At 51.1% G+C, this 27,176-nt stretch overlaps 10 protein-coding genes across 10 annotated transcripts; 4 read left to right on the forward strand and 6 right to left on the reverse strand.

Annotated features, from left to right (window-relative positions):
• Positions 1-273: 273 nt before the first annotated feature.
• Positions 274-524, reverse strand: N7443_000488 (uncharacterized protein; the record flags this gene model as incomplete). The annotated part of the gene is made up of 2 exons (XM_056880544.1): positions 274-450; positions 504-524. The coding sequence occupies 2 exons, from the start codon at positions 522-524 to the stop codon at positions 274-276; spliced, it is 198 nt and encodes a 65-aa protein (XP_056745782.1).
• Positions 525-1,474: 950 nt separating this feature from the next.
• Positions 1,475-3,049, forward strand: N7443_000489 (uncharacterized protein; the record flags this gene model as incomplete). Its single annotated transcript, XM_056880545.1, has 1 exon — positions 1,475-3,049. The coding sequence occupies one exon, from the start codon at positions 1,475-1,477 to the stop codon at positions 3,047-3,049; it is 1,575 nt and encodes a 524-aa protein (XP_056745783.1).
• A 148-nt stretch (positions 3,050-3,197) lies between these two features.
• Positions 3,198-5,166, reverse strand: N7443_000490 (aldehyde dehydrogenase family protein; the record flags this gene model as incomplete). Its single annotated transcript, XM_056880546.1, has 2 exons — positions 3,198-4,814; positions 4,894-5,166. 2 exons carry the CDS (start codon positions 5,164-5,166, stop codon positions 3,198-3,200), a joined length of 1,890 nt encoding a protein of 629 aa, XP_056745784.1.
• Positions 5,167-5,609: 443 nt separating this feature from the next.
• Positions 5,610-7,475, reverse strand: N7443_000491 (endonuclease III domain-containing protein; the record flags this gene model as incomplete). Its single annotated transcript, XM_056880547.1, has 1 exon — positions 5,610-7,475. One exon carries the CDS (start codon positions 7,473-7,475, stop codon positions 5,610-5,612), a length of 1,866 nt encoding a protein of 621 aa, XP_056745785.1.
• Positions 7,476-8,451: 976 nt separating this feature from the next.
• On the reverse strand, positions 8,452-10,287 carry N7443_000492 (amidophosphoribosyltransferase; the record flags this gene model as incomplete). Its single annotated transcript, XM_056880548.1, has 3 exons — positions 8,452-9,638; positions 9,693-10,145; positions 10,203-10,287. The coding sequence occupies 3 exons, from the start codon at positions 10,285-10,287 to the stop codon at positions 8,452-8,454; spliced, it is 1,725 nt and encodes a 574-aa protein (XP_056745786.1).
• A 1,027-nt stretch (positions 10,288-11,314) lies between these two features.
• Positions 11,315-13,590, forward strand: N7443_000493 (DNA cytosine methyltransferase; the record flags this gene model as incomplete). Its single annotated transcript, XM_056880549.1, has 3 exons — positions 11,315-12,467; positions 12,517-13,087; positions 13,143-13,590. 3 exons carry the CDS (start codon positions 11,315-11,317, stop codon positions 13,588-13,590), a joined length of 2,172 nt encoding a protein of 723 aa, XP_056745787.1.
• A 534-nt stretch (positions 13,591-14,124) lies between these two features.
• Positions 14,125-15,887, forward strand: N7443_000494 (putative 2-methylcitrate dehydratase; the record flags this gene model as incomplete). The annotated part of the gene is made up of 3 exons (XM_056880550.1): positions 14,125-14,370; positions 14,433-15,210; positions 15,271-15,887. 3 exons carry the CDS (start codon positions 14,125-14,127, stop codon positions 15,885-15,887), a joined length of 1,641 nt encoding a protein of 546 aa, XP_056745788.1.
• A 554-nt stretch (positions 15,888-16,441) lies between these two features.
• pmeA (putative pectin methylesterase) lies at positions 16,442-17,526 on the reverse strand (the record flags this gene model as incomplete). Its single annotated transcript, XM_056880551.1, has 3 exons — positions 16,442-16,869; positions 16,925-17,037; positions 17,090-17,526. 3 exons carry the CDS (start codon positions 17,524-17,526, stop codon positions 16,442-16,444), a joined length of 978 nt encoding a protein of 325 aa, XP_056745789.1.
• Positions 17,527-18,257: 731 nt separating this feature from the next.
• On the forward strand, positions 18,258-19,546 carry N7443_000496 (putative extracellular exo-polygalacturonase; the record flags this gene model as incomplete). The annotated part of the gene is made up of 2 exons (XM_056880552.1): positions 18,258-18,667; positions 18,739-19,546. 2 exons carry the CDS (start codon positions 18,258-18,260, stop codon positions 19,544-19,546), a joined length of 1,218 nt encoding a protein of 405 aa, XP_056745790.1.
• A 978-nt stretch (positions 19,547-20,524) lies between these two features.
• N7443_000497 (uncharacterized protein) lies at positions 20,525-24,378 on the reverse strand (the record flags this gene model as incomplete). Its single annotated transcript, XM_056880553.1, has 2 exons — positions 20,525-21,426; positions 21,477-24,378. 2 exons carry the CDS (start codon positions 24,376-24,378, stop codon positions 20,525-20,527), a joined length of 3,804 nt encoding a protein of 1,267 aa, XP_056745791.1.
• Between the last annotated feature and the right edge of the window lie 2,798 nt (positions 24,379-27,176).

The raw sequence follows: 27,176 nt of genomic DNA on the forward strand, positions 1-27,176 counted from the left end.
CTGCATGCTGAGCACGGAAAGGGCCGGTGGACTTGGGGACTACTTTGTACGAAGATACAACCGAGCATACTAGAGCATAGCGTGATTATGAATTTAAGAAATTTCGGATTCCATTGCGCCTGGGTATGTAGCATGTATGGGGATGACAACCATGTCATGGTGCATCCCCGCAGAAGTAAGAAATACAAATAGTGAAACCCATTCGCGAAGCAAAATAATCACAAGTCATGATTCATAAGCCAGCGTGTGTCCATCGTAATTTCGCGGCTGGCGTTAGACGGCAGACCTAGTGCCTCTGCGTTTACGGTTCCCGCAGTAGCCGCATGTCAAACAGGAGATGAGCACGTCGATGACGGTGACGATACCGCTGATGATGGCGTGGAGAACGGAGCCGATGGCGTTCACGATGCCCATGAGACACGAGCCGATGGCGTGGAAGACGCTTTGGATCTATTTGTTGTTAGGATGGTTCAGTAGAGGGAGGTGAGGGGGGGGGGACGTACGCAAGAGACGACGGCACCCATGTTGATAGAGTAGTGTTTGTTTTTTTAAGGTTTAGGCTTTGGAGAAACTGAGCCGTAGCTTGAAGAGGCTGATGTGTGGGTAGAGGTGTCACTGAAAGGGCGCATGTTGAAAGGAAGTGAAGGGTCGTGGGAAGGTATTTATGGAAGGCAAGAACAGCCACACCGTTCCTGCTCGGAGTGAATCAAGGATGACCAGCTGGGGATCGTCGATGATAACGTAGCTGCGTCTCAAAGCGGATGGAATTATAGACGATCCTAATTATATAACGGCCGGATCGGCTGGTCTCTGCTGAAATAGGTGGAATGTACCAAGTAGGGCTGAGACAGCACTGACGTATGGATGTGCAGATAAAGGAAGAAAGTGGCGGCCTGCAAGGTTGTTTAACAGGTTTGCGATGAAGAATGAAGAAAAGAAAAGGTTCAGTTACGATGTCCGGTGCTGCATGTGGCTTGACCCCTCCGTCATTTCGACTGTGGCCCGGGTTGGATTCCTTGATTTCCTTGTTTTTCACCAGGTCCAACGCCCATGTGCTCCCACCGGGAGTCTATTAGTGGTTCATAGCTTCTAAAGGGGTAAGGTAGCTCTCCCTGGTGCCTTAATATGCTCTATATTAATATCCACCTCTGCTGCGAACGCTAGGATGACAGCTGGGTCCAGCTTGGTACCTGGCTGGACCCTCGAATATTTTATGTCGATGACATCACCCTGCACCCCTCCCAAAAGAGACAGTCACCTGACTCGTTGTGGGGTAACGGTCGCTTGTCATGTGACCAGAAACAACCCTGCATCGGAGCCTCATCCACCAATCAGAGCCGCGACCAGATATGGAAAAGCGTAGCCAAGCTAACTTCACCTGACATCTAAGCATTTCAGAGATGTGAGCATTTGGATGGAGCTGAGTGATCAACTCCGAAGGAAAGGTGGGGTGAATCCTTTGTGATCCATCACAATGGCGCGTCAGGGCAATCACATTCCTGTGACGCGCACAGGAAGCCTACCGCCTAGAATCTCCAAATCTGCACGATCTACGTCCAGACCCAAACGGCCCCCCGGACGCCCCTTCAAGCTGCCCCGGAGTACAAGTGCAAGCACATCATCATCCCGATCTGGTCGCTCGGGCCGTCCCTCTGCCTCCCCGAGCGTCGCCCCAACTCCACCGCGCAGGACGCTGTCAATGCTAGAGGCCCTACCCAGGGAGCTCATTGAGCAGATCTTCCTCTATTCATTGAACCTCAACCTCCCACGTGCTTCACCCGCCCTCGCTGCCGCGCTCTCTAGAGAACACATCTACAAGCTTCTCATCATCCTCGCCTGTTGGGATGACCCACCGGACGCCAGTTCCTCATACAAAGGCATTGGCCCCATCCTGGCGCCGCTTGATTACATACCATTAGGAATCCCTCAACGCGCCAAGCTGCAAGAGGATGTCTTCCGCTGTCGATTCTGTACACTGGACCGCGTCCGAGACCAGATTCCCACCATGATGCTTTTAACCATCCGCCGCCAGTGGATCAACAACGATATCGTCATGGAGCCAGATCAACAGGAAGCCCTGGAACAGTTCATGGAGCGCAAAGACAACAAAGTCGCCACCTTCCAAGGAAAGGGACCGCCAGTCCAGATAGTACCCCAGATTAGGGCCAATCCCGAGTTGCTGCGCCGAGCCCAGCAGCCCGGTCTGCACGAGTACGAGCTATGCGTGAATCCGATGACCCTCATCGAATACCGCTCAAAAACATTAGGTACAACTGTGACTTGGCCCGCTCTCAATCTAAAAATCTTCCCACCCAATCTCCTCCGCGGGGGACCGAAGGGCTTCAGCGCCGCCGACGTCGAATTCCTCGAAATGCTACGTATCACCTCGGGCAACACCCTTCCGCCCTTTAACGAGCTGGGACCCTGTACATTTACGACTGTCGACCGGAGGGCACTACACACAGGCGTGAACAAGGCAATAGTAACGCAGAATTTCGTGGCACTCGAAACACTGCTCAAGATCGATGAACTCTTCTGCCGCTTCCATGGCCATAGAACTGAAGAATCGGTTTTTTACACCATCCCGTCCGAGCACTACCTCACCGTGATCCGTTTACGCTGTGATCCGATCCAGAACGTCCGATTATTTCAAACTCTCCTTCGTGCCTCGGCGGAGTCGATGCCGATCAAATCAACGGAACTTACTCAGTGGATGTTCAATCTCGTCTCCATGGCAGAACAGGATCCCGCGCAATATGGCCAAATTAGCAAGTTTGTGCATTGGTTAATGGATTTCTATATTGAAATTGAGAACCATATTGAATGGGCGAGGCAACATCCTAGTGGCGCGCTGTTTTATCAGGGCCTGTTGGATCCAAATGAGGAGAAGGGAAGAAAATACATTGATGCAGTATATGGCCCTGGTGCGAAACCGCCTAAGAGATATATTGATGAGACTTCGTTCGACGCGAAGCATTGGTGGTTGAAGCAGGCTGGGTCGGAAGTGCCTCCTCACTTTGTGAGAAGTCCTCCGCAGACTGGGCCTTGAGCTTAAGCTTAGCTTAGAGGATGTTTATGATACCCACGTTTTATTAGAGCATTAGAACGGACTGCTATGTCCAAGCTAGAAATGAATTAAATACCATGTAAATATTTTACAAGTTGCAAAGATCGATCTTTAAGAAAAAAGACTCAAATCACATGTTCCCCAACAACCGGAAAAGACCAGCAATCCATCCTCCAATCGTAATCTGATACCCCGTCTCAACCACTCCCTTGCACATCTCCCAAGCCTTGACACCATCCTTCTCACCTCCCTTGTGAATGGGATAATCCACTCGGGGCGGAATCGCAGTCCCAACCAACGTCGGGAACCGATCCACACAAACAGCCTTCAAATTACACAATCCCCTTAGTCCCTCATCGCCCGCAAACCGCCCATAGCCAGATCCCTTCACACCGCCGAAAGGTAGCTGCACAGCGTAGTACGCACCGAAATCATTGACGGAGACCATACCCGCTTCGATACCAGATACGCACGCTTGCACGTCGGAGGCATTGTGGCCGAAGACACTGGCGCCGAGGGCGTAGATGGTTGAGTTTGCAATTGAGATTGCGTCGGGGACGGAGTCAGCGCGGAGGACGAGGAAGACCGGAGCGAAGAGTTCTTCTTGGGCGATTCGCATGTTGCGAGTAACGTCGACGAGGAGGGTTGGAGCGAAGTAGTGGCCGTGAGAGTGGACGGGGTGTTGGATGCGTTTACCACCAGCGAGGAGACGAGCGCCTTGCTTGACTGCCTCGGCGATGAGGGATTCCAATTTATCGAAAGAGGCTGGGGAGATCATGGCGCCCATGTCTGGGGTAGTAGCGTCCAGCAGGATGGAGCCGAGACGGAGAGATTTGATGCGCGGTTCGACGAGTGAGATTAGTTTGTCGTAGGAGTCTGGGAGGGCGATGATGCGTTCTACCCCGATGCAGTTTTGGCCGGCGGATTGGAAGACGCCGCGCATTAGGATTGAGGCGATGGTGGGTAGGTTGCGGACGGTGCGGGAGTCATCTAGGATCACGGAGGGGTCTTTGCCGCCTAGTTCGACGCAGACGGGGATCAGGGCTTTGGCGGCGGATGCGCAGACATGGTGGGCGACTGGGCGGGAGCCGATGAATGTGATATGGGCGATGTCGGGGTGGGAGGTCAGGGTGTCTGCGACAGATGGGAGGCAGACGACTGTTTGGACTAGGTCGCGTGAGTAGCCGCAGCTGGAGAGGGCGCCACGGACGATGTCTAGGAAGAACGATGTGCACCAGGCTGTTTGTTCAGAGGGCTTGACGACGACTGCGTTTCCGGTGAAGAGGGCGCTAATGACTGGGCCGATGAAGTTGTGGAATGGGTAGTTCCAAGACACGCAGGCGGCGACTACGCCGAGAGGCTCGTAGGTGACCATGTTCTTCTTGTACATCATAAGGAAGTTGGTAGGGCGGCGCGAGGGCAGCAGGGCCTTCTCGCCATGGTCGATTGTCCACTTGAGCTTCTCGGCCGTCACTAGGATTTCGCCGAAGGAGGCGTCCACTTTGGTCTTTCCAGAGTCGAGGCAGCAGGCAGTCACGATGTCGTCTTGGTGATCGAGGACGTACTTAAGCAGAGTGCGAATGATCTGTCTGCGCTCGGCGAACGTAGTCTTCGCAAACTCGCGCTGCGCGTCCTTGGCTGCGCGCACAGCGGTGTTGACATCCTCGACCGTGGCAGGTTTGATTCCGTTGCCCAAGACACGTCCATCAGCCGGGCAGTAGCTCATGATCAGCTTGTCGTTCCATTTCTATGAAGAATCCAGCCATTAGCAAACATTCAATCTCGACGACAGAAGCAGTCTGCCAAACAGCCCGAACGCGACTCACCCCGCGAGCTTGATCCTCCAGGATGCGCTTTTCCTGCCCTTGAATATCATCCCATTTCTTTCCATCTCCACTCTTGCGCACTTCCTGCGGCAAGGGAACATTGAATGTGACGGCAGCCTCCCTCCGGCTTAGAATGTAGAGGTACCCCACGTAGACGGCGAGTAGGGAGGCGAGCGCGACTCCAGCCAATTGAGCGTGTTCGGAGGAGACGGAGGAGCTATAGGGCTCCACGGCAGCGCGAACGCACGGGAGACGTGAGAGTAGACAGTCCATGCTGTGGGCGGAGTTGGCGAAGTTGGCGCAGCCCCTGGAGCTTGGAGGTGATCTTTTTTCCCGATAGGCGATAACACGGACCCCCTTAAGTATGTGGGGATTCTACCTTCCGAGTGGAATGGAATGCTCATGATTCAAGTCTTGACTTGCATTTTATCTAACTATAAATTATGGAATAAATGGAAAATACCGAGGCTGGTGATGCAGGGGTATAAGAACGAGCTCAATTCGCAGTAGCCCTCTTTTTGGGTTGAGTGTTGCGAGTGGCCGGCTTCCTGGCTTGAGTCTCTTTCTTGGCCTGAGCGGTGCGGGAGGGTCTTTCCTTTGGAACTGGCGTAGAGGGAGACGAAGAGCTTGAAAGTTGCCCGAGAGACGAGATGGGGGTAGCGGTTTTGACGATCGAAGACTCTACTGTAGTTGGTGGAACAGGAGTTGACGATTCATCACGAATCCGAGGCAGGTGACTCCTTCATATCCTTAGACTGCGCCGAGGCATTGCGAGCGGGGTTCTTTCTCGACGAGGTCGTTGGGGCGATAGAGACAGAAATCTCGCGTTTCTTGCTCTTTGTAGCGCTTGAAGTTGCTGTGGACCTCTTCCTCTTGTCACCAGCCTTCGAAAGGGCATCAGAACCTTTTATGGAAGCAGGATTGCCTTTGCGGGCCCCGGTTCGCTCTACCAGATGCTCGATCTCACAGCCATGATGCCAGTTGACATTACTTTCACCAGTGCCGGCACGGCATCTGGGGCAAGTCTTTCCATGTGTGATGAGCAGCTTATGGAGGGAATATTTCAGATGATTTGGGATACGAACTTCCAAGTGGCTGAACGCGGTGACCTCGTTAGCATTTGGGGGAAGCCAACCCAGCCACTTGCAGAGGCGGAAGATGTGGGTGTCAACTGCAAAGCACGGCCGCTGGAGACAAAAGAGACATACACATGCCGCTGTCTTTGGTCCAATTCCATGGTACTTGACCAGTGCAGCGATGGCTTCCGGCGTGGAGAGTTTGTGGACGTGGTCCAAAGAAAGGAAATGCTGGTCGGCACAGGCGTGTCGATACTCCTTCTCCTGTTCCGTCTTTTGAGGCAACATATTTGGTTCTTTCACGTCTGTTGACCGTTCCTTGGTATCCAAGTCCTTCATCCGTTCCTGATTCTCTTCGTAGACTTGATCGAGAAGTTTCTTCAAAGTCTTGCTTTTAATTTTGCCCATTCCACCCCTTTCGATGGCTTTGAAAATGTCATCTAAAGAAGCTTGTCGAACAGCGTTCCAGTTCACACTGCCTTTGCCGATGCCTTCTGAAAGAATTCCGAAACGTGTCACGAGTCCCTCAAAAGCCAGACTAGAGTTTCTGCTTGTCGTATTTGCACTGAGAATCGTACGGATGAGGGCGTCAAGAACTGATGGAACTTCACCGCAACCAGTAACAGTAAGTGAAGGCTCCGGGATAGTTTTAGGTACAGTCACTTGACCATGAGCCACAGTCAATAGCCGATTGACTTCCTCACACTGCGCAACAGTTGGTTGCTTAAAAGTGGGGAAGGGTGTCTTGCCAGTCGTCAAGCCATACGAGGTACGCGGCTTCTTAACTGGTGTACTGTCGTCTTCTCCCGCTTCCTCGGGATCCTGCTTAACAGGAGCAGTAGGCGCGTCAGCGTCAACTGATTGAAGATCCGCTGGTGGATTGTTGGAGATGGTGGCATCAACCCCTTGGTTCTCTTTATTAAAACCGTCAGGTGGTCCTCCAGGAACATTGTCTGCTGGAAGGGTGCCTGAAAATTTGCCCAGGTTATGGGGAAGCTCATCAGAAGCCTCAGATTTTATGCTTTTCTGTGCGACCTCATTTGGAGAGTTTCTAACTGCCGCTCTCCGAATGGTTTCCTTTGCCTTGGAAGGCTTTTTGGGTGTGACAGCCTTCTTCGCTTTGGTAGACTTTGCGGTGGATTTGGTACGAGCTTTGGGTGCATGTATTTTCTTAGCAGCGGGCGTAGATCTCCCCCTCTTCAGGGACGAGACCACAGGCTCATGAACCAAGGGAGACAGAGAATCCCGAGCATCAGCCGGAGCCTCGGGCTTAGCAGTTGTCTCAATGCTGTCTCCTGAAGTTGCGCTTGGGAGTTCCGATGATTGTTTTCCCGGAGACATCGCATTGGATGAAAGCAATTCCTTGGAATCAGAATTCGGGAATTTCGCTGTAGGAATGCGAGCCGATCGGCGCCGCTCAAAGTCTGCGGGTGTGGTCACAGGAGTAAAGTCGTCAGACGGGATCGCAGAGCCCTTGGGCCCTGCCGGAGATTCGAGATCCCCCATTGTTTCAACCTTCGATGAGAAGAGTGAGGAGTGAGGTGAGATGAATGATGGAAAATATAAAGAGATGAAGTGAGCCCTGGAGACCTGAATAATGATAGATGACTGGTAGATGTTGGATCAGGAATGGTGGGCGCGAATGACGTCAAGCTTGGGCGACTGCAGAATCGCGATCTCGATTCCCCTGGGAATCTGGACCGCCTGATCGGGGTTGGGCCGGTCGCAGGTCTGGAATGCAGAAGATCGATGTGAGGGCGAGTCTGGGGTGCGTGATGTAAGATCCATCGTGGATGCTGAATGGCCAATCTCGAAGTATAGTGGAGGCACGTGACCCGTTCTTTGATAGCCGATTTTTGCCACAGTTGAGTACAGAAAGGCCTCAAGATACAGAGAGATGGTGACGAGAGATAATAAGAGCGAGAGGATGACGGTCACGACAGGAGGCCAATGACAGAGGCAGGTTGAGGACGGGGGATAGTTGATCACTGCCGAAGTGTTCTTGTGGAGAATGATGAGAACAATGTTGGAAAGTATCAAGAAAGACCCCTAGAATAGTGAATCGTGGCTGAGGGTAATTAATGATTCCTGAAAATACCACTGCCTCTCGCGATTCACTTGAGCAACTTCGTGCGGCATGCTGTACATTGGTCTTACCTCGAAATTGGTTCGAGACGGACCGACGGACCCTTCGAGGAACCTTGAAATGGTCGTTCGACCGGGAGGCGGTGTTAGTTTGCGATAGGGTAAGGTGTTGCAATATAGTTAATGGCTCAAATGAATAATTTTTGGTTCAAATGGTATCAGCTCTCAACCTAAATAGTAGGAGATAAAATAATATAATATCGACATTTCTGTGATATGCGTTTTCACATCTTCAACATAAATCGTTCCACCTTCTATGATTCCACGAAACGAACTCCCAAACTCCATATGCAAATCAACCCAGTGGCTCTAAAAAGGAAAAAAAAGGCATGGTTCATCATTCATGGTGGTCAGCAATGTTGTGGATGCTGATGTCCATGCGGTCATCGACCTTCGGGTGATCCTCCTTCTCGGATGAATACTCAGTATTCTGCACAGTGTGGGCAGCAGGAATGATCTTGCCGTTGGTGTCCATAGTGACGCCGTTGGCGGCGATCTCGAAGTCGGTTATGCTGGCGATGCCGTTGGCAACAGCCTCCTTGGCCTTGTCCAGTGCCTTGATCTTGCGGCCTTCGCCACGGACTTGCTCCAGATGGTCGAAGTAGCCTTTGCTGACGGGGGTGACGTAGCTACCACAGAAGACACCGACCTCGAAGTTGACGGGCTCGGTCTGGCCGTTCTCCCGGGCGATCTCAGCGCAGGATCCCTTGAGGTCGTCCAGGGTCTGGAAGACAACGCTCTCGGCGCCGATGTGCTTGGCAATCGCGGTGGTGTCACGGTTGTGGGCGACCAGCTCTTGGGGAGAAGCAAGGTCGATACCGTAGATGTGGGCGTGGGTGATCTCGGGAGCACAGCTGGCCAAGTACACCTTCTTGGCGCCGGCTTCCCGCGCCATGTTGACAATCTCACGACTAGTGGTGCCACGCACGATAGAGTCATCGACAAGCAGGACGTTGCGGTCCTTGAACTCAGCCTTCATGGCGTTCAGCTTGCGGCGGACACCCTTTTGGCGGGTCTTCTGCTCAGGCATGATGAAGGTACGGAACACGTAGCGGTTCTTGACGAAGCCATGGCAGTAAGGCTTGTTCAAGAACTGAGCAACGTGAGTGGCAGAGGTGGTGGAGGTCTCAGGAATGGGAATAACCACGTCGATGTCCTTGACAACATCGGGGCCAAGGACCTCAAGGATACGGGCACCGAGACGGTCACCCATGCGCTGGCGACTGCGGTACACACTGATGCCATCGATGACGGAATCAGGGCGGGCGAAGTAGACAAATTCGAAGATATCCGGAGCGTAGTCCTTCTTCGGTGCCACCTGCTGGAAGACCGGCTCGCAACCCTTCTGGATGACGACAGCTTCACCGGGCTGGATGTCGCGGTGGTTAGAGAAACCAAGCTGATCCAACGCAACCGACTCGGAGGCCATCATGTAGTCCATTCCAGGACCATCCAGAGAGGGACGGGAGCCAAGGACCAGCGGGCGGATACCGTAGGAATCACGGAAACCCAACACACCGAAGCCTAAAAAAAGTCAGTCATCATTGTCGGATGCAACGGAATAGGTAAAAAACTTACCGGCTAGCAGGGCAGTGCATGCCCAACCACCCTCACAGCGCTTGTACATACGGCTCAAGCTGGCAAAGATATCCTCTTTGTTCACACGGGCCTTCTTTGTCTCGCTCAGCTCATCGGCAAAGATGTTAAGCATGAGCTCACTGTCACTATCAGTGTTGATGTGACGGTGCGCCTCCAGGTCCAGGTATTTCTTCAGCTCCGGCGCGTTGATGAGGTTACCGTTGTGAGCGAAGGTGATACCGTACGGGCTGTTCACATAGAACGGCTGAGCCTCAGCGTTCGCACTGCTACCAGCAGTCGGGTATCTCAAGTGAGCGATACCCATTGAGCCGGGCAGGTTGGTAATCTTAGCACCGTCTTGGAAGACCTTGGCGGCCATACCGTTGGCCTTGAGCTGGTAGATACGGCCCCCGGACGCACAGGTCGCGATACCGGCTGCATCCTGACCACGATCTATGTCACACAGCAGACTTAGCAATTATCCTTGCAGAGCTGTCGGGCACCACTCACGTTGCAGGAGGTACAGGGCTTCGTGAAGGTCCACCGCGGCGGCGGCGGAGGGGTTCGCCAGGATCAGAGCGATGATTCCACACATCTTGATGGCGGGTTAGAGGGTACCTAGACCGAGCAAGACAAGATTAGCACAGTGTCCTTTTGCCACTCAATCGTCAACCGCGGGGTGAAAAATGTCTCAATCAGAAAGGGATGTTTCTCCGCAATGAAGTTAGGAAGTCTAACATCTATAAAAAAACCGAGTTCATCATAAAGACGAGGAAAGGAACGCAAGACACAAGACAAAAGATACAACTCACAGAAACCTGACAGGGAGTTAGGGAGCAAAGCTCATCCAGGAGCCCAAAAACACGGAGGGGAAAGGAAGAAAATCTCCATAGTGGCCTTTCCTTCTGCCGTGGTTCGTCTCCACCGAGATTTTTTTTTTCGCGCCGACTCCGGCTGACTTAGCGATTAGTCAGCGTGCCCTATGCCCCGCGTATTTAATGCTCACAAGCTTGAATAGCTTCACGTTCTCACATTCTCACGATGCTGTGTGAATGTGTGTTTCAGGCATGCATGAATATGGCCCTAGGACTTGGTTTGATCTACTATCTTGTAGCCATAGCCTTTGTATACGCAGGTTTCCGACCAGACAATGACTTGATTACTGAGATTACGACCTCAGGAGGAATATCCCATTTTCAAAAAGTAGAAATACTCTCCCATGTAGACCCCGCGGGTCGCGTAACTTTAAGCCGACGTCTTTAGCCTTCTCGTTTCGCTATCGTTCGTTGTTCCTGATTTACCTCTACACACATACGGAGCCACCACACCCAGAGCATACGTTTTCCTGCACTAACCTTCACTTAATTCCTTGCTACGACCACTTTTACAAACTCCTCATCTTGAGCACACCATGGGTATTGAGACCATCGATCTAGAGGCAGGCCTAAAGACAGACCCGACCCTGGCGAGACACTATCCGTCTCAATCATATGCTCACTTATCTCTTCCTCATAGCTCGATATCCCACTCACATAAAGGTAAACCTGACCTCCAACATACCGAGGTGCATAGCCAGAAGCTCACCTATCACAGAATTGACCTCAGTTCCGTATCTCTCAACCATGCCCAGAAGTCAAAGCTCCTCGATCACTGAAGGTCGCTCGTCCCCCGAGTTTCAAACGGTCCCCCACCATCCAGAAGGCCATTCTTTCTCTAGCTCCTCAACAACCATGCCTCATAGCTTCCCATCACAAAAGCTTCGACGTCTTCGCATGGAAAGCATGGCCGACGAGGATTGCCCCCCTGATGGGATTGAAATCATGCCTCAGGGACATCTGGGACGAGATCCTCGATCTCAATCTTCGCTCGCTACTCGTGATTCGAGCTCTGAAGAGGACTTCGGATGGCCTTCGGGTGAAGAAACACGTGAAAATAATTTTTATCACTTTCGCAAAGGTTCGTCTCGAATCACAATTGATGACCCTTCGAAAATGACCTCCTCGCCTTCTCGATATGACGATTCTTCGTCGACCCCAATTACCCCAATGAGTTCACAAAATGCCCAAGATTCACAAAGCTTCTTTCACGGGTATCAAGGAGGTGAAGGACCCCAATGCTGCCTCAAAAATCCCCAAAGCTTCTCTTCCCAACGGCCAGTTGACTTAACCGACGATGAGCTGGCTTGCATTAAGCCTGAATTTGTCGATTTGACAGAACAGCTGGATAGAGTCGGCGAAACCTTCGACATTGACCCTGCTGATTGCATGACCGATGACCAATTCGAAGGATGGCTTCCCTGTTCCCCAAGGGACCGACCCACCCACGATATACATGAGGCCATTGTCGATGGTATCGTGTACCGACCTTCAATGTCATTGAAGCTCCTTGATGACTCCTACCTTCGAATAGAGACAATTCGCCGCCAAAATGGAGAATACGTCCTCTATGGTCGCCATCTCCTAGATATGACAGATCGCCGAGCGGACGACTATTTGCCCAGGGTCAAAGGAGAACTGGTCTGGATCACGAAGGTAGTTAGGCCAGTATCTGTGAATGAAGTTGCAGTTCATCAGGATATACGATTCACCAATGAACGCACTGACTGGCAGGATCATGAAGATCTGGTTTGCCGACTCAGAGTCACTGTTCGACTTCGCGACGAGCCGCCTGTTCGTCGTCGGGATCCACTAAATGCGGATGAGCGCATCGTCGAATACCTCTCCTTTGAGGAAAGCGATGCCGGTGAAGGGTGGGCGTCGACGGACTTGCGCGACTGTTCCCTTCGGTGCAGCGGATGTGCCATATGACATGCGAATGCAGATAGATGGGCCTGAGGTCATTGATCTGGAGGACACGCCTCCCCTTCGCTTTGATCTCACAGGCTTGCGTGACCGGACATACACATTCGGCGATGCATACTCTGGCGCTGGCGGTGCTTCATACGGAGCCAGACAAGCAGGGTTGGTCAACGCGTGGGCCTCAGATGTCAACATTCATGCAGTTGATACTTACCGCCGCAACTTCGAAGATACGGACATTTATCATGCTGAGTTCTTCCAACTGATGACGATTCCGGAGTCTGAATTGCGAGTCGATATCGCTCATTGTTCCCCACCATGTCAACCATTCTCACCTGCTCACACCGTCAATAACCAGACTAACGATGAGCGGAACTCGGCTTGTGTGTTCACGGGTAGCGATCTGATCAAGCGAGTTCGCCCACGCGTTTTGACCATGGAGGAAACGAACGGTTTACACGAGAGATTCAAGCCGGAATTCAACCGGATCATTCTGAACTTCATCCAAGACGGATACTCTGTTCGCTGGTCGGTACTTGAATGCTCCTATTACGGAGTCCCGCAGTTCCGCAAACGCCTGATGATGATTGCTGCAGGGTAAGTGGACTTGATTTTGCTGCTTTCGTCCCTTCCTCGACTGACTTGTTTATAGCCCTGGTGAGACTCTCCCCGAATTTCCCCAGCCCACCCACTCCCTCCCGGGAGGCGGATTGAAGCCAATTGAGACCATCCATCGTGCGATCAATGACATCCCCTGCGACGCGGCAAATCACGATGTGGAGGAAGGCCTTCGGCGTTGGGCATTGCTCGGATGGCGTCGGCCGTACAATGGACACCAGCCCGCAAGAACCTTAACTTGCAATGGCGGCGAGTCCAACTACCACCCCAGTGGAAAGCGGACCTTCACCTGTCGCGAATTGGCGTCTCTGCAGACTTTCCCAATCGATTTCCAATTTTCCAAGTCGAATGTCCGCAAGCAGATTGGAAATGCCGTACCTCCTAAATTTGCCGATGCCGTGTTTCGGCAGATTCGTCGATCACTGCGTGAAACCGACGAGGAGGAGTTGCAGCAGAGGGAAGCGCGTTGGGTCGGCATGTGATGCGATGGGCCGAGCTCCGAGGGAGCGACGTTCAGAGACTTGACTCTTTTCTTGTGCATCTTTGCATCTTTGCATCCTGGTACTGGCGCTGGCACTGAAACCGGTACCCTGAAACTCTCGTTGAGCTCCGATTATCGCTGTTCTCTCTTTCTCGTGCATGTTTTGCTCCTTCCAGGAGCTCTCTTCCGATCCTCCGATCCTCGGTACCCTTGCGACCGAGCTTCAGCTCGGGCAGCAGTTCCTAGACTTACTTTAGACATTGGCAACGGCCAATGATCATAGAAAAATGAATAGAATCGGATCAGATCCTCCATGTGTACCGTAGTATAGGGTGGCTTTTCACACCGATAACCGACACTAACCGCAACACCTCGGCAAGGATGAAGTCAGCTTGACACCCTTTCCCCAACTAAACCCCAACCACTCCACATTCTTGTCGATCGTCCTTTTCTTTTCTTCTTCTTTTCTCCCTTTCAACTCCTCAGTACTCACCTGGATCCCCTCGATCCTGCTCAATTCCTTCTCTACACAAACATGTCCCTTCCCGCAGTCAGACGGCTGACCCACTCGTCTCCCCGCACTTTAGCCCGCATCTCCAGATTGTCCACTTTCTCCTCCCGCATCCCCTCCATCTCGAGAGTTTCGCGAACCCCCCAATTTTCCACTATGGCTGCTCGTCAATCCGCCGCTCCCCCGGTCTCGGGCGACAAGGCCTATGATCCTGAGATTCAGGACATGGCTAGCTATATCCACGAGTACAAGGTGGACTCCGACCTGGCTGTACGTTGACTTTTTTACTTGATTCGTGAAGACCGCCTAATCTGACCTTTTGATCGATACAGTACGACACTGCCCGCCTGGTCTTACTGGATACTCTTGGCTGCGGTCTGGAGGCCTTGAAGTTCAAGGAGTGCGCCAAGCTGCTCGGTCCTGTTGTCGACGGCACTGTTGTCCCCAACGGTACCCGTGTGCCCGGTACTCCCTACCAACTGGACCCCGTGAACGGTGCTTTCAACATCGGTTCCATGATCCGCTGGCTCGACTTCAACGACTGCTGGCTTGCCGCTGAGTGGGGCCACCCCTCCGACAACCTCGGTGGTATCCTTGCTGTCGCCGACTGGATCTCCCGTACCAACCGTGCTGGTGGAAACCTTGGCAACGGCAAGATCCTGAAGATTCGTGACATTCTCGAGGCCATGATCAAGGCTCACGAGATCCAGGGTGTTCTGGCCCTTGAGAACTCCTACAACAAGGTCGGTCTGGACCACGTCGTTCTGGTCAAGGTCGCTACTACTGCCGTCGTCTCCAAGATGATGGGTCTTTCTGAGAAACAGACTGCCGATGCTATTACTCAGGCTTGGGTCGATGGCCAGAGTCTCCGTACTTACCGTCACACGCCCAACACCATGTCTCGCAAGTCATGGGCCGCCGGTGATGCTTGCCAGCGCGCCGTCAACCTGGTTCTGAAGGTCCAAAAGGGCGAGGGTGGCATGCACTCCGTCCTATCTGCTCCCGTCTGGGGCTTCTATGATGTCCTGTTCAAGGGCAACAAGTTCAAGTTCCAGCGCCCCTACGGCAGCTACGTCATGGAGAACGTTCTCTTCAAGGTTTCCTACCCTGGTGAGTATCCCATTCAATTCAGACCTAGATAAAAAAGAGAAGGAAACTAACCAAGGCTAGCCGAGTTCCACTCCCAGACTGCCATCGAGGCTGCTGAAGTCATTAACAAGAAGCTCGCCGAGATGGGCAAGACCGCCGCGGACATCAAGGAGATCACCAACCGCACCCACGAAGCCTGCATCCGCATCATCGACAAACAGTTCAAAGCCATGGACAACTTCGCTGACCGCGATCACTGCGTCCAATACATGGTCGCCACCATGCTAGCTTTCAACCGCCTCACCGCGACCGACTACGCCGATGGCGGCGAAGCCGCTACCTCTCCCCTTGTCGAGGACCTCCGCAAGCGCATCAAGTGTGTCGAAGACCCCCAGTTCACCACAGACTACCACGACCCCTCCAAGCGCACCATCCCCAACGCCCTGACCGTCACCCTGAACGACGGCACCGTTCTCGACGAGGTCGTCATTGAGGCTCCTCTCGGTCACCGTCTCCGTCGCGAGGAGGCCAAGCCTGAGATCCTCGCTAAGTACAAGCGTCACTTGCAGGCACACTTTGACCAGGCTCGTATCGATGAGTTGCTTCAGGTGGGCTGGGACCGCGAGGCTCTTGAGAACTATGATGTTGATAAGTATGTCGACCTCTATGTTAAGGATAAGATGGTTGCCTCGGCTTAGATGCGTGTATGATGGATATATTGAATTATATTGCAAAATTTTATATAGACGATTTCACTTATCTCAATGCCTTTTATCGTAAGAGTTGATATGAAGTTGATGTAAGTGAGCCTAGTAGACAGTGATGATAGAAAAAAAACCCTCAGGATCTCCGCAAAAGTCACTTAAAAAGCCCCAATTCAACCGATCAATATCCACAGTCCCCTTCCACCTGAGAAATGGCGTTGGGAATATTCTGGTCGCGAAACCTTGGCTGCATAACTTGACTGTTAAGAGCGAAAATGAAAATGGGCAATGGGGTGAGTGGCTTCATTGGAAATACCAAGAGATAAAATGACGGGGCTCGTCGACTCCTAGCAAGACCCTTGTTAGGATCCCATATTCAGCAGGACCTTACATAATATGACGCTTTTTGTCTCAACCGTCTGCCGTAACTATAGCCATAGCGAGGCCATTAAGCACACAAAGAACAATTGCTTGAACAAAGCAATTACTTGATTATTCAAAATCTCGCCCAAGACCGCTCATTCATTGATGGAGCCGTTGTCAAGATCTTAATAACTTTCATCGATCCAATCCCCATAATCGCTCCCCAAGACCGTCTTTTTCGTAACACCCGCCGAGATAGAGCTTTCATACTTCCTTTCCGAAGTACTTGACCCATCACCGGAGTTATTATACTCGTAATACAACGGTGTCGCGCCATCCGCCATAGTAGTCCACCCCTTCGCATTAACCAGACTACCCAAGTCCGAGCTCTGGTAAATAACGCGCGCAAGCACCCGCCACGGGCGACCAAGGTATACCTCTCCGTCGAGGGAAGTTCCAGAGGCAGCTTTGATGCTACTATTGTCGATGGCGTACCATGCTGTGTCTGTGCTCTCTTCGCGTGAGCTTGCGGTTATGGCACCAGCGCCGTTGGAGACGATGTCGCATTCGCCGAACCAAGCTGAGGCATCGCCGAAAATGTAGTCGACGGCTCCTAGATTGGACATGTAAATATAGGATTTGGAGGCTCGAGACATATGCAGGCTTACCCTCAATCATGCAGTTGGAGTAATACTGCGTTCCGGCTTTGGCGTAGAGGGTGTCTTGATAACCAGAGAACTGGCAGCCGTAGAAACCAAGTTGGTCAGCATTTCCGACGAGACTTTTATTGTTAGCTTTGATAGATTCCAAAAAAATTGAACATTGTCACTTACGCCACCGCCTGCGCCCCTTTACCATACCCGTTCACAACGTTGATATTATACATCTTGAACCCATCGGAGACAACATTGACTGTCGCACTCAGATCCAAGGACCCAGCATCGGGCGAGGAAAGAGTGTTCGTGATAGTCACCGTGTTGTCTTTATACGTTCCAGTATCCGAGGTCTCACCGTAAATTGTCAAAGTACCGGTGAAGTCGATAGTGAGTTGCTCCTCGTAGGTGCCACTAGCAACGTAGATGCAAGCCGAGGAAGTAGACGAAGTTAGTGCATTAATTGCATCACCAATAGTCGAATATGTTCCACCCGAACCAACAGTGAGGCATCCTGGGGGGGCACTGGCTCTACTTGTCCGCCGGCGCAGATCCGCCGGAGCGCCAAGCACAGCTGAGACGAGGCATAGGGATGATAGGAAGGATTTGGATAACATTACACGAGGGATGAATTTTATCCGAATAAACCAGATCTTCACTAATGGAAACCAGAAGCTATCGTCAACTATTATATGCACCTTGTACAATGCAAATGACGCCAAGACATGTCTCTCGGCCCTTTCCCGGAATATCTCGTTTCAGCGTATCAACTAGCACCAAAGCCTCGAATCAGGGACGGCCAGGGAGACGCGACATTCTCCACACTTAAAAAAATTTCCATGAATAGCACCATGATCAGAGACAAGTCCGTTGCCAGGGGTTGTCAGCTGTCATTGTTCCGGGGCGATGTACGGGACACTAGGCTAAACTCCGAACGTTGTTTGTGATGATGCACCAAATTAGACCAAGGAGATTATCTTATTGTCTTCTTAACTACCTTTCCTGCAATTGACACGAGCGCCTAGTGAAACAAACTTATAAGCTTCAAAATCCCTCTTGGCCCAGCCATAGATTTTTGTTCCCTTGAAAGTTACCTCACATCTCGCATAAATTCTCCGGGAACTCCGGGACCATATACAACAGTAGCAGTTCTCGGCCAAGAACTTCCTCGAATCATAGGATAGCGTAGTTTTAAGTTTCATGTTGAGAGGCCGCTCAGCCTCCGCGATTATTTGAGAAAGGATCGGCGTATAGATCAAACCAAATATTTCTCGCCATTCAATTTTATAAACCTTTATCATTGATGCCGTAGAATGACCAGGAGCATTTAATTCTCGATTCATTCACAATGTCCAAACTCCTCCATTCCTTAGCCCTCCTCACAACTTTCCCCCTTGTCCTATCTCTATCTCTGCCAGACACAAGTAACACCCTAAACGCCCGCGCCTCAACTTGCACTCCCAAAGCCGGAGGATCATCTTCAACCGATGATATACCAGCCATAACATCAGCAATCGCCTCCTGCGGCAACGGAGGCACGATCGTCATTCCCTCAGGCTCGACATACTACCTCAACAGCGTGCTCGATTTCGCCGGATGCACTGGCTGTGAGTTTCAAATCGAGGGCTTATTGAAATTTTCCTCGGATACAGACTACTGGGAGGGTCGAACGGCAATGATCAACGTCAACAATATCGATGGGATCAAAATTCGCTCTGTATCAGGAGATGGGGTCATTGATGGCAATGGACAGGATGCGTACGTCTTTAGAACTGCTTACTACATGCAGTCATTGAAGCAAGTGAATGCTAATAAATATCAATTATTAGGTACGACCTCTTTGCTTCAGACAGCAGCTATGAGCGCCCGACACTCCTGTACATAACCGGCGGCTCGGACATCGAAATCTCAAATCTGCGACAAAAGAATCCTCCAAATGTCTTCAACTCTGTCAAAGGCGGAAGCAGCACCGTGGCATTCTCGGATCTGACAATGGACGCAACATCCAAAAGCACCAACGCAGCGAAAAACACCGACGGATTCGACATCGGTGAGAGTACAGATGTAACTATCACAAATGTTTCCGTCACCAATGATGACGACTGTGTCGCGTTTAAACCCGGCGCGGACGGGGTTACTGTGACCGATATCACCTGCACTGGCAGCCATGGACTCTCTGTCGGATCCCTCGGGAAAAGTTCAGATGATACGGTGAAGAATGTCTACATCTCCGGTGCAACGATGATCAATTCGACCAAGGCGGTTGGGATCAAGACGTATCCCTCTGGCGGGAGTCATGGGTTATCAACTGTGACGAATGTGACATGGACAAATGTCCACGTCGAAGGATGTGATTACGCGATTCAGATCCAAAGCTGCTATGGAGAGGATGCGGATTACTGTGAGGAATATCCTGGGGATGCGGTGCTGACGGATATTGTTTTTGATGGATTTAGTGGAACGACGAGTGGGAAGTATGATGATGTTACGGGAAATTTGGATTGTGGGAAGGATGGGTCTTGCGGGATTACTATCAGTAGCTATACGGTTGTGGCACCGGATGGGAAGAATGAGGTTCTCTGTGCGAATACTCCGGAAGGTCTTGGAGTTTCTTGTACTTCTGGGGCTTCAGGGTAAGGGCTTGTATAAATGGACCTAGGAGACAATTCAATGGGCCGAAACACTTTATTCTTCTAGTAGCGAAGGAACTAGTATCTCCAAGCGAGGATCGTCGAACAACAAAGTGCATATTGCGTAGACGTTTCACAATCGCTAACTTGCCGCTACGCTCAGCTTCTTTAATATCTGGTTCCACGCTATAATCTTTGACATTTGTTTCGGCACCCCTGCCGAGACTAGCATCAATTAATGCATGATTACCCATTGCAACTGCCTCGAGAAGAGGAGTCCCAGCTTCCAAATCCCTTTGCAGCTCATAAAACGGTGGAGAATTTTCTAACACAACTTCGTTGATAAGCGACGATCTTTGCAGGATAAAACCCGAGACTTCAAGAAAATCTTCTTTAGACCTCCGAGCAGCATAATGCAGTAGTTGTATATAGTCAGCAGATCCTATTTGATCACAATGAAGCTTCACATTGTCGAAGGAAGCCTTCTGCACAGCGACTGAACGAGGATTGATATCAAGGCAACATCGAGCGTTAAATCGGCACCTCGGCCCAGGTTGCCATTTGTAATGATCTTTGCCGTGACATGTCCATCTGGGAGAGCTTAGGTCGAAATTTAATAGCAATGTAAAAGGAGCTGGGGAGACTAGGTCGCAAGGAGCATTTATCAACAGGTGGGAAACATCTTCGGAGCTCCCAAGGTTGCAAGCGGTCCGGGCCATTGAATTGCTATTTCACGAAGGAAACAAGGAGAGACTTGCTCTTTCCCCCCAGTTCGTTATAATGATACTTAAAATACGCCTAACGATTGGTGATAGAATTGTGAACACGACCTTTGAATAAGATTCTATTGACGAGCTTATATAGCACAAGTAGTGAATGAGATTGGAAAATCTGACATGCAGAGCAAACACAAGCGCACTGATAAACATAATACAGAATTGAAGTACGACCTAGGTTCGCCGTCACATGCCCGGGGCCATCATGTTTATGCCCATCGCCAGCCCGAATCCTGGGATTCTTGTCGCCCCAGCACAGAATGAAGGAGACTGTTTTTGCTGCGAGGCGCAAAAGGGTTATTTTGCTGCTTCCTCCTTTCTTTCTGGAGGAGGTGCTCGGCGGCGAGACCATCGATGCCTTCACCCCTGTCTGTGATCTTGAGAGCCCATTTGACGTCATCTTCGTTGAAGCCTAGTTCGTGTACCATTCGGCTCATGGCACGGTCGACAGGGTCTTGGACTTGGGGTCTGAGTGGAGTTGGAGTCAAGGGAGGGTGATTAGAAGAGGCGCGTGGGAATAGAGAAAAGTATGGGTTAGACGTATTCTCCGGTGGGTGGATGTAGCTCGGAGTGGTAGGGGTGGTGCTTGATGTTGATGTAGACGAGCCATCGCGGAAAAGAGGAGGGACGGGAGGGACTGGGGGTACATCTTCCTGTGCTGGCACTGATGGGCGGCTTATACTTCCATCAAGGTCGCGGACACTGATGCTGTATTCGGACATGGGACGTTCGTTGGAGAACGAAGAGGCCAGCTCGTTGTTCGACTGAACGTTTATTAGACGAAGGGCGCGGAGCTCGTTTTTGAATGTGTGATTTCGCTGCTCTCGCGCGCGTTCTGCCTCAGCATTTGCCAAGTCTAGCTCGCGAGAGTTGAGGCCCCGGGGGCTGTCAGGTTGTGTGCTGAGAGCTCGCTCCTGTTCTTCGTAGGCGCGCGAGATTGCCTCTTTGAGGAATGATGATCGACTAACTTTGGTTTCGGTCAATTCCCATTTGGTGAGGCCGAGCGACTTGGCTAGTTCATAAGTCTCGGCTGTAGCTTTGGCAGGACATTGTGAGCTGAGAGTCAAGACAGCCGAGAGACCCAATGTAAGGATGTAGGATGTCCATTCCTCTGTCAATATGCATTAGCATCTTCCCCAACGGCGCCTGACCATCACTCACCGATTGTACTGTCTTCTTGTACAGTATCATCTTCTGTAGGATAAATAACATCCAAAATGCCGACAGCTCTCGCATCGGTGACCTTTCCGTGCATATCCTGCAACAACACGCCCAAACAAGTCCAGATTTCGGTCATATAATACATCTGTTTTTGCGATAAGCCACCGCAATTTCCACGAGCAAAGCCCTCGGGTGGTTCAAACAGAAGGTTGTTCATCTCGAAAGGCTCTGTCATAGATGAAATCGCGCCCGTATAATTTCTGGCCTTTGCACCACCCTTCAACCAATCCACTTGGCCCTCCAGGTCATTTTCACGATCCTTTCCGCTACCAAAGATACGACAGAAGGTCCAGATACGCCAAAATGCGTCGTCAACTTCTTCAAGGCGAATTGGGTCGGCGCCGGACAGGCCGTGTATTGTGTCGCGGCGGAGAAATGAAGAACATCGAACGAGAATCATAGACTTCAGTCGGGCCAGAGTATAAATGTCGGACGCATAACGATCCAAGTATGTAGTAGGTGTGTATTCCGGAGCGCGCGAATCAGAATGCCGAAGAGGTGCCCACTCATTTTCCCATGGCGGACTCATCTCACGCAGTTCCCATGCCGGCGGCGACATTTTGAATAGAGCGCTTTTGATCATATACAGCTCGCGGTCCTTGAAAATAGAATAGAAACGCCGGTTGACAAGCACGAAGTTGAAAAGGTCGTCGAGAGACTCAATTCTTTCCATTATTGCTAAGATGAGACTTTTCGGCATGTCCACCGGAAAGTCAACGTTGATCGGCACATGCTTATTTTCCCTTGCGGGCTTGGGCCGCGCTGACGGGGAGGGCGGAGTTGCGTCAAGTTCGTAGATTTGTTCGGGCGTAATATGTACGCTGCTGGCTTGGGCTGTCGAGACAAAGGCTCGAGGGTTCCACATCCTGCTGCCGATGAGAATTTTCTCCTCGTCGGGGGGCGACGCACGTAGCAGAGGGTGCAGTGCAGCATCACCTGCTGTGTTAGCCAAGCCTAAGCCTGCGGGGCGGGTGGGGCCCTGTTCCTGATCGCGAGTCTGGCTGTCGATAACGCTACTTGTCTCCAAGTCCTGGGTCTGAAGGCGCGGAAGCTGTAAGAGGAGTTCACCTCGCTTGCGTTCAGCCAAGCTTGTGCTGGAGGCTCGGTGAGGCGAATGGCACTCACGATTGTAAGCTACGTTCGACGAGTTTTCCGACCTCGAGCTGTAAGCCCCGAGGCGATAATCTTCTTCCGGGTTCTGCAGGTGGGTGTTGGAAGTTTTGCGACTGAACGACGGTATCGACAATGTGAAGGATTTTTTGAGCTTTGGTTTTCCGATTTTCTCGACGCTGGGTTGCGACGTGGGTTGGCGCCGTCCTTTGAGCTCTTCGCTCGCTTTGGGGACCTTTATGCTCTTCTTTGTTGAAGAATCTTTCGATTTCGTCGCCTTGGAAATCTTTTCTTTGGGCGTAGTCTCAATAATGGACTGCAAATTGCTCGGCCGCTGCTCTTTTCTTGTGCTTTCACTTTTAGGCGATTTGTTAGACCAGCTGTTCTTACCCTTGGCTGGCCGCAGAACCTCCAGTGGTCCATCTGGATGCGACTGTGAATGAGGCGCTATAGGTGGGGGCCGAGGAGCTGGGCGTGTGGCTACCAGGTCACCATTGTGTCGGCTAACTTGGAGGGGTCCATCCAGAATGAGTAAGGTTCGTTGCTGACTCGCTGACCCCTCGGTCAAATCGGCCAGGGCACATTCCAGCTCCTTTGTAGCTTGCGACATCGTCGGTCCGCGACGCATTTGTTGATTCTGCGATTGCCCGTGCCATTCTTGACCGGCTCCAAGGCGCGACCGGTGCTCGCGGTGGCTTCCACACTCATGACAGAATTCTTTATATCGCTGCCGCCGTATCGTGACCAAATGATTTCGGCTCGATTGGTGTGTGGTTGAAGACTGCGAACACGATTGCGGCGAGATATTCCACGACGGACTGGGGCGGCGGATCGCTAGTGGACTGGGCTCTTGAATCGGCTCCAGCGGCAAAGGTTTATTCTTCAGTTCTTCCATCGAAATTTCCGGAGCCAGGCGACCCATTCGCGGGGGATGGATATTGTTTGCGCTTCTTGCCTCCAATCGGGCGACAGGTAACGCAATGGATAGGGCTTGCGAGTATATTGATGATGTATCGTCAAAGACACCTGCTGAAACAGGGTTGCACATGGAATATGCATCTGCTGACTTATACGCGATTCTCTCGCCGAGACAGTCAGTGTTGATACTGGTGAGGGATGTGCGGTGACTGTAGCTAGAGGAAGCACAGTCAAAAAGGTTGTCTTGTCCAGAATAAAGGCTCTTGCCGCTTTCCGGACTACTTCGATCAACAATTTCTGCCTCTTGGCCGTCTTTACTCTTCTGTGGGCCTTTATAGAGAGTTTCGAGTCGGTCTTCACGTTCATTCTCGAAGATTGAGGCATAGTCCAGCGATCTCATGTTTTGATCCACCAGATCAGGGGTTGTCGGGGACACGATATGCAAGTTAGATGATAGCTCGGGGAAGAAACGGGCCAGTACAGAGGTAGAGCGAGCAGGGGGTCGACCATCCGAGATTGGAGAGATGTTGGGATCGGAGTCGAACTCGTGATTGCCAAGTTGATAGAATGTGCGTAACGAGGCATGTTCTGAAGTCGATCCGCTCTCTGACTTCCTCTCCAATTTCCGACAAGTCAGTAGCTCTCTATGCTCTTCAGCCAGGGTTTCAGATGGCTTGACAGTATCCGGAAATTCTGTGCCCTGGATACTCTCGGGACTGACTGAGTGAGAACCCGGTATCTTGATTTCCATCCTCATCTTCACCGGGACCGTCTCTGATCCTTTATCCTCTTGTGCGGACGTAGCTAATTTCATTGCTTGCATTCCAGCGTTCCTTTTATTGTTTCCCTTCACAAAGCTGTCTTCCAAGTGGAGAGGAGGGGGTCGCTTTCGTTGTTTCTTATTGGAACTGGCTGAGCCGTGACGAGCCCGATGGATTAGAAAGCCAAAAGCCGATACCATGGTAAAATCCTGGTTAATTGCAGAGCATTCGAAGACTTAGTGATAGCAAATTGCCCAGGTATGGCTTCTCTATTGCCTTGTTAGTTTTCTTTGTCTTTCAAGATCACCGTGCTATACCCCGCCCGGCAACGTGTTCTTTCACAGCTTACATGTAAGAAGAGACCCAACTCGATCTGGTAAGTTCAAGTATAGTTGGAGTTGCTTTGAATTGTATTAATATATGAATATGAACAAAGACAGATGATTCAGGCGCTAAGAAAAGCGAGTCAAGTATAGGCGAGGATCAAAGACAGCCTGGATGTTAAAGAAGCTCAGCGAACCTCCGTTTCAGGGCCGAGAAACGCGGCCCATATCTCATAGATCGTCGATTTCACCCAGGCCCCCGAAATAAGCAGTTGGTCTCTGCGGTGGGTCCCCGTAACAATGTGGTTGCGCTAAATAGTGATCGCCGGGGCCAAAACGGTTTATCCCCCAATTCCCGATCGAGAAGGAGCTGCAATCTTGACAATGGGAATCCTTTCTTTCTGAATAACTTTCTCAATATATTGAAATTCTCTATCTCAGCCCCGTGCTTGGAAAGGCGGAGGTAGCTAGTCTTATTCTCGTGTTTGCAGATCTTTATTGCTGTTCGAGGAAGAGATCGATCGTCAACACGAACGACACAAAAGCCGAGGAAGATGAGAGAATTATGGCCGAAGGCTGACTGCAGTGCCACGAGGTTCCATGCATATCTAGGCTATGCTCTTTGTGTCTTTGTGCTACGCCCGAAGCACCAAAGTGGAATACCCTGCTATCCCATTAGCGCTGATGTGTGTTTTCTCAGGTACGACAGATGATCCTTTCCATATTCACTATCTAGCGGATGTGAGTCCAATTAATCAAACCAGTTATGCAGTTTCATAGATATTGGCATCTTACACACCATGAGCAATATCCATTCGTGGCCCCTGCATAAATGGTCCCTTGAGATGAGATCGTTCGCCACTGAACGCACAGCATTGTCTTCTGATTTCAGTGGGGGAGATGAAACTGGGCAAATGACTTTAAATGGAAATGGCACACGAGTGGGTCTGTCACACTCTTATCGCCAAATAGAAACCCTCTAGGTCGGCGTATGACCTACCCAAGCGTACATTCCCCCTATCCTGAGTCAGACGAATGCCACTATGCATGAATCCAACGCAGCCGCTCGCTGCGCTTATTGATCATGTTAAGTATTGCGTCTGTAACCCGAAAACCGTTCATTGATTCCTTGCCTACACACGAAATCAAAGAATGGCCGATCGCCCGACCGCCCCCAAGGCGTACGTACCTACATAAGCGGCCGAGTGCACATTTTGCCACTTATACCTACACAATGACATGGTGTGGAACATTGCATACCTAAGCAGGATCAATCTGGCCCCAATAGTGTATATTCTTCTGTACTTGGTCAGGCCGGGCCATGTGAGTGGCCATTCCATGGGTGATTGCCGATCACCCATCAATCGCCGCAGGGGGTTCTATATGACTTCTCAAGTAGACAAACGATTGATTTCCATATAATTCACTCGAGTTGAGGACAACCCAAGCGGTTCAACGGTTTATGGGTCGTCAAAAGGAGTCCACAGGTTCTTCCATGCACGGGCGCTGTAAGCACTGTCTTCTATGCTGACCACATTCGAATTTCATCAGCCCGCTGACCCACAAGCTATGGGCGAAATTGGGGGCCGCAAGGGATCATGTTGTTTTTTCTTCCACTTGAAAGCTCTCAAAACGCCACATTGCGATCGTCCCATTTGGGGCCAAAAGGCATGTAGCGAGCTCTCGGCTCTTCTGGTGTTGGCAGGGGCCGTGGCTATCACCAACGACATCTCAATCCCAGACTACTTAGTATGTGTAGGGTCTGAGACCTGAACTCCTCTATACGCCTTTGTTTGGTTTCTTCCCATGTATATCAAAAATGTACACCGATTCGCAATAACAAACTTGTGCAGCGATTTAGTGTCATTAATTAATCAAAAGCTGTGATTTTGAAGACCTCGCGCACCCCGTTCGCATAAAATCAATACATATACATTCTATGGGATGATAACACGTTCAAGTGTACATAGAAGTATCAGCTCTTTTCAATAAATGATAGGCTATTCAAGAATTACCATTCTCATCAAAGAGGCTTTCTTTTGATGACCCCGAGCTATTGAACCGAGTGAACTTCGGCTATGGTGAGGAAGGTGTCTCAAGAGGCAAGCATGCTCCTGGCCGTTTGCTTGCCGCCGAGCCACCAGGTGGTGTGACTACACGCTTGACGGACCAGGCAGATAGACAAGCCCGCGCTACAAGGCTCATTTTTTTGCTTCCGACGTGCTCACAAAAAGCCTTTTCAATGTTGTTAAAGTGATGTATGAGCATCGGATTTATGACAGTTGGCATACCCAGCCGTCGTCAAATATCTGTATTATCACCGCCAGGTCACCCACATGCAGTTGCAATTGAGTTTTATTCAGAGACTTGAAATCCAGTTCCACACGATGGACATTATTCCTGAACAAGCCTACTCCCGCTACGCCCGCTACGCTAAGACCAGCTGGGAGCGGCCTGAAGATCGTCGTAGCTGATCTTTTTTAAAGCTGGACACACTGGAAGCCCGACTGGATGTGCAGGACCCAACA

Source organism: Penicillium atrosanguineum (assembly GCF_028827265.1).
Source record: "Penicillium atrosanguineum strain IBT 20685 chromosome Unknown utg000001l_segment0_segment0, whole genome shotgun sequence".
In the NCBI taxonomy this organism is placed as follows: Eukaryota; Fungi; Ascomycota; class Eurotiomycetes; order Eurotiales; family Aspergillaceae; genus Penicillium; species Penicillium atrosanguineum.